Raw genomic sequence first — 5765 nt, 5'->3', positions numbered from 1 at the left:
TGTATGCGTTTGGTTGAGGTGCACGTATATTTATGGTGTTATGGCTCAAGAGTTTTTTTTTAAAGATATTATTTAGGACTTTATTGGATAGTGTACAGTATGGTCACAGGAAATGGGGGAGAGAGAGATGGGGAGTGACACGCAACAATGGTCGTCGGAATCAGGAGTCGAACCCGCGATACGCTGTCAGCCTAGGAGCCTGGACCGCTAGGCCGGTCCGGGCCGGCTCAGAGAGGTTATATTATTAGGAACCAACTTGCTAGAATTACCATCCATCTTCCTCTCACACCATCCTCCTTGCCCATTTCAGAAGACTTTACCACTTAATATTATTATTATTGATCACTTATAAGTTATCACTCAAAAGCCATAACGCCATAGAGTTGCACAGGGACCGGATGGCTAGAGATTACAAGGCAGTAGCGGGCTTATTGAATGTTATTGTAGGTGGTTGCTATGGTTCCTGGCAAAAATATGAATATACCGTCATTCAGTGTGAGTGTGTGTGTGTGTGTGTGTGTGTGTGTGTGTGTGTGTGTGTGTGTGTGTGTGTGTGTGTGTGTGTGTGTGTGTGTGTGTGTGTGTGTGTGTGTGTGTGTGTGTGTGTGGGCATGTCAGTCAGTGCCATTGGTGTACTGGGAGAGCTTATTCTCCAGGTCACAGATTCTCTTCTCCTGAGACAAAACTGTGGCCTTCAGATTCTGTATCTCCTCCAGCAACCTCTCAATCAGCTGAGGCTGGAGAGGAGAGGATAGGAGAGGAAAGGAAAGGATGGAAGGAGAGCATGAGAGGAGGATGGGAGGAGAGGATTGGAGGAGCAGAGGAGGGGAGAGGATAGGGGAGGAGGTGACAAGGAGGGGATAGGGGAGGCGAGAGAAGAGGAAAGAAAAGGAGACGATCAAAGAGGAGAGGAGGGAGAACAGACAAGGAGAAAGCAGATGTGAAGGAGTAAGGGAGAACCAGAAAGGAGAGTTGAGAGGTTTTAGGTAGAGAGTTTAGAAATAGTGTAAGACAAGAGAAAGGAGCCCGAGAGAGGAAATAGGAAGGGAAGGAACAAAGGCAGGATAAAAGAACAAAAGTGGAAAGGACAGGTCAGGGATAAATCAAACCAGGGAGCAGCTTGAAGCAAAGCTTTAGGTTTAGGACAAAGTAAACAGTACAAAAAGAGGAGAGATAAACAGAAAAGTGTTCAACCATGATAGCAAGATGCATATTTGTGCATCGTGCATATAAGTAACCAAGGCACGATAAAACATCAGCTAAATATATTATTGAATGATGACCACACATGTGGTCTGGCATGATTAGCTCATTGAGCGCTACTCAGAGTACACTTGACACTTGACAGAACAAAAAGGTTAGAGTTATATTCTGTATTAGGCATATTATTCTGTATTTCTTTGCATAGACCATAATGCCTTGGAACAGTACTTCGGTCTTTGTAACAGGTTCTGGTTTACAGAACGTGCGTGTGTTTAAGGGAGTTTGTTGGAAGTTTTGTAATGAGAAACAGGTCAGTGCTCTTAAAAAATATTTGAAAACCGCAAAAAAGGGTACATTTTAAATGGTGGTATTAGTATATCCATCCATCCATAGTATATCATATAATTAAATGTCACCATATTTCATATTTTTGAAAATCTCTATGGGAAAAATGAATGGGTGGCACCACAAAATTGCCGGCACTGCTATGCCCTATTATAGAGAGCAGGCTAGGCATTATTTATGGACCATGTACAGTAAAGGCCCATTCATACTCCAGTTTAAGGTGCTAAGCGACTCACCGCGGTGTATAGTTTTCTAAAGTTAGAAAACTACAACATTATGTCATTCACTGCGGAGTAGCAACTCACTGCTCACCCTGACACATCGCTCTGCTTTTACTGACTGACATCTCCCCTTTCACTCTGGGCTATCACCCCGTTCACTGATTGGTCTAGAAGATGGGTGGGCGGTCCCCTTGGTTTTTCAGGCACGGAGCCAGAGGGAGGCGGAGTCAATGCGGACATCACTGCGAGTGTGATGGACTCGACTCGTTAACACCATTTAGGTGATAAGGTTATCACCTTAAAAGGTGAGTTGCTTATCACCTAAAAGTGGAGTATGAATAAGAATAACAACTGAATGCTATACAACTTACCGGCAGACTGTTGGCATCGCAGGTGGACATGCTGCGACGGGTTGAGGGTCTGGAGTCCAGAACATTCTTCTTGTACACTTTGAGTTCGCGACACTTTGGCGGCACGTAGCCCTGCCTCATGGACACCAGGATGGGGTCATCGTCCCGGCCTTCCAGCCACTCCTCTAGCTCCATGGCTGGCTCTGGCCCTGCCGTGTCGGGGTACAGGTCGTCCTGGAACAGGTCCGACTGGGGTGAGAGAGGAAGAGAGAGAGGGGGGCGGAGAGGGAAATGAAGAGGCACTTTTATTCTGTGCGTCATCGATTCGCTAGGCACTGTTATTTGTTTACTGTACATATGTCGGGTGACGTTGGCCTAAATTCGGCCATAGCCACTTGCTCAAATTTGCCCAAATGTGATCACATTTGTGATGACGGCTATGGCCGTTTTTAGCCCAAGGAGTGTTTTTTTGTGCAAAACTATTAAACTAATGCTTGGAATGGATTCAGAATCATGAAAACCCCCTAGTTTGACACATCACATGCTCCTTAAAGCATAATGAAATTTGTAAAGGTTTGCCAGGTTGTCTTAGACAACTTGTCTATGGTGTGGCCACATATAACTGGCGATAACTGGCATTAAGCTATTTAATTGGAAGACTTAATCCAAGACTTAAAATATAAACAAGAGACAGTAGGAATGCAAAAAAAAAAAAAAATGTATGGTCACCAAAATAGTAGTGTTCCCACAAATCCTGCTGTGCAGTTCACTGGGATTGGTCCACTTTTGTAGGGATACACATAGTGGCTGGCCTCTGCAGTCCACCTTTCTGGGAACTGTCATTGTGATCGGTTCACACTTCTTATCAAGGAGCTTGAATAACCTGGGAGGGGAGGAGAGGATTAACATAGTAAATGCAAACTCATACACAACACCAGTACAAAAAAACACCACGCACAATCGTACATCTCTTCCCCAGACTCTCATCTTACAGTCTGTCTCAAAGCAATAATTCAATTGAAATCACTGTAAACCATGGGTCTTCAACAGGGGTTTAAAATCACTGTAAACCATGGGTCTTCAACAGGGGTTTAAAATCACTGTAAACCATGGGTCTTCAACAGGGGGTCCAGGACTCCAGGGAGTCTTCAGAATTACTACATTTTTCTTTGTTGAGGCGCTGTTTATGCGCCGTGGTGTCAGTGTATGCAACAGAGTGCTGGCCCCGCCCCCTCCTGTTGTATAAAGCATCAGGGCTCAATGCAGTCCAGTGACATGACATGTGCTGAGGACTGAGGATTAATTGAAAGGTACTGTACATATTTTTGAATATGTGTGTGTGTGTGATATTTTTGGATTAAAAACTGTGTTTTACATGCCTTAAAATAATGATAGATTGTTTCTCTCCGTTCTAACTTCTAAGAGACCTTGAACCATGAAAGAGCTCTTATTCCTGTTCCTGTTTTGAATGAATTGAAAATGGAGGACCCTGATGCAAACTTCTAAGAGACCTTGAACCATGAAAGAGCTCTTATTCCTGTTCCTGTTTTGAATGAATTGAAAATGGAGGACCCTGATGTAAACAAGTCTTAGTGCTTTTTCTGGTTTTATCCTCCTAGCAGTTTTTGTATTGACTTAATTGTACCTTCCTTGAACTGTACCCATTCTGTTATCTAACATTTTCAATCAATCAATTCCAAAAGGAGCATGACTCTAAAATGTTCTTTTTGACACTTTTTGATCCAAGTGCCACATTCAAGGATGAGGCCTGGACTTGTAACGACAACGTGTTATTCCACATGGCTTTCTATCTATTGTTATACCACACACGTTCACTTTCATAACAGTAGGCCTTATTATTGTATATAAATAAGATTCCGGGTCCTAAATTAGCCATTGATTGTGTTCAGGCTCACCACTAATGTCCCTGAAAGGCCTGAAGCCAAACTCACTTCCCAACCCCTGCATATCAGTACAGTGGTGGAAAGTAACATTTACTTAAGTACTGTATACTTAAGTAACATTTTGAGGTATTTGTACTTTACTTGACTATTTCCAATATCCAATATTTTTACTTCTACTCCATTACATCTCAAATCCAAATATTGTACTTTTACGCCACTACATTTATTTGACAGCTTTAGTTACTAGCTATTTTGTACATTTGGATTATTATTACAAAACATACAGTAACCACTTCAGCCCTATAGGGGAGAACGGGGTAAGATGAATCACTTTTTGCTTAAGTTGTCCTGGAAGCAAGGCAAAATGAGATGGCAGTCAAATCTAATGATCTACCCATATTTCAGGATGTCTTCTATCAATTGAAATGATGAGTAAGCATCTATGACAAAGGGCCATGAAAATATGACCTTTTTAGAAAAAGTGGTCATGTGGCTGTGAGTACTTTTTCCACCACTGAGTATGCTTTTTTTTTGCCACAGACATACAAAATTAGTGGGCAATAATATTACCAGAAACACATAACTAGATAGACCAGATAGACAGGTCTGTAACTCTGAGAGTGTTCAAATGGAACCAAACGGACCCTTACGGGTCCATTCATTTGATTCCATTTGAACACTCTCAGAGTTACAGGGGGTCTTTGCAAATAAAACATTTGAGAACCACTAGTACTAGTGGACTCCTATTGTGCCATAGTGTCATAATACTTGCTCAGTAAGTGGGTCTTATGATCAAGAACATTATAATGGTGTGTAAAACAGAAAATCTAAAACTTGCTACGGACCAGACCAAGTCTTTGCTACGGACACATTTGGTGACCCCTGGTCTTTAGGGAATCAAGATGTCCTGAGGCAGGGCTGGGTGTACAGCTCCTGCCTCCTGTGTACAGTATATATATACCGTATAAACGTACACCGTTACGGCCCCAGCCTAGGGGCTGCACACACCATGAAAGTTTGGAGCTCCTCTCTCTTTTTGTATTATTATTAATTTCTTCAGGGTAGGTTAGTTGTTATGAAATAATAACTCAAATAACTAAACAATATAACCCTAACTTATACCTACCCAAAGTAATGTAACCAAAATACAATTGTTAACCCAACTCCTAATCGGAGAACGGAGGCCTGCACAACATGAAAGTTTGGAGCTCCTCTCTCCTTAACTCCCAAAGAATTACCAGCAACCAGAAAGTCAGCCGACTCAGCCATACAATGTTTTACATGTTATACAACAATAGAGAGTATGCGCATGCTTAAAGTGAATGGCACATCGAGTGGTAAATCGAGTGGCAAAGCAACAGGCAAAGTGAGTTTAACATCGTTTAATGTTGTTTAATGCAATCAAATATGACTTTTCTGTGTGGATGGGCTGTCAAGGCCAGAAAGTAGTTTTTTGCCACTCAGTAGGCGTTCCTGCATAACTTCCTGGTTTGATGATGTCACGCGCATACCCTCTATATAACCCTAACTTAGTTAGCCAAAGTAATAAGAAAAATACAACTGTTAACTCCTAATCAAGAATACATGAGCAAAAAGGAATCCCAAAAGAATGGTGCCCACCCCTACCAAACCCTGGCTGTGGACCTCTTCACATAATACAATGACTAAACATACGTGTGTTTGCTGGCAATCTGGCTGGGAGAGGGAGTGAGGAGAACGCTGGAGCTGGTCACCACCAGAGC

General features: G+C 42.3%; 1 protein-coding gene across 1 annotated transcript; it reads right to left on the bottom strand.

Annotated features, from left to right (window-relative positions):
• On the bottom strand, positions 1–3000 carry LOC306927743 (coronin-6-like). Its single transcript, XM_079507585.1, has 3 exons — positions 2945–3000; positions 2141–2368; positions 1–737 (listed from the first exon to the last, which is right to left on the bottom strand). Exons 1-3 carry the CDS (start codon positions 2960–2962, stop codon positions 615–617), a joined length of 369 nt encoding a protein of 122 aa, XP_079363711.1. The 5' UTR covers positions 2963–3000; the 3' UTR covers positions 1–614.
• Between the last annotated feature and the right edge of the window lie 2765 nt (positions 3001–5765).

Source organism: Electrona antarctica, assembly GCF_951216825.1.
Source record: "Electrona antarctica genome assembly, chromosome: 8".
NCBI classification, from domain to species: domain Eukaryota; kingdom Metazoa; phylum Chordata; class Actinopteri; order Myctophiformes; family Myctophidae; genus Electrona; species Electrona antarctica.
This window is presented reverse-complemented; position numbering and strand designations above follow the sequence as displayed.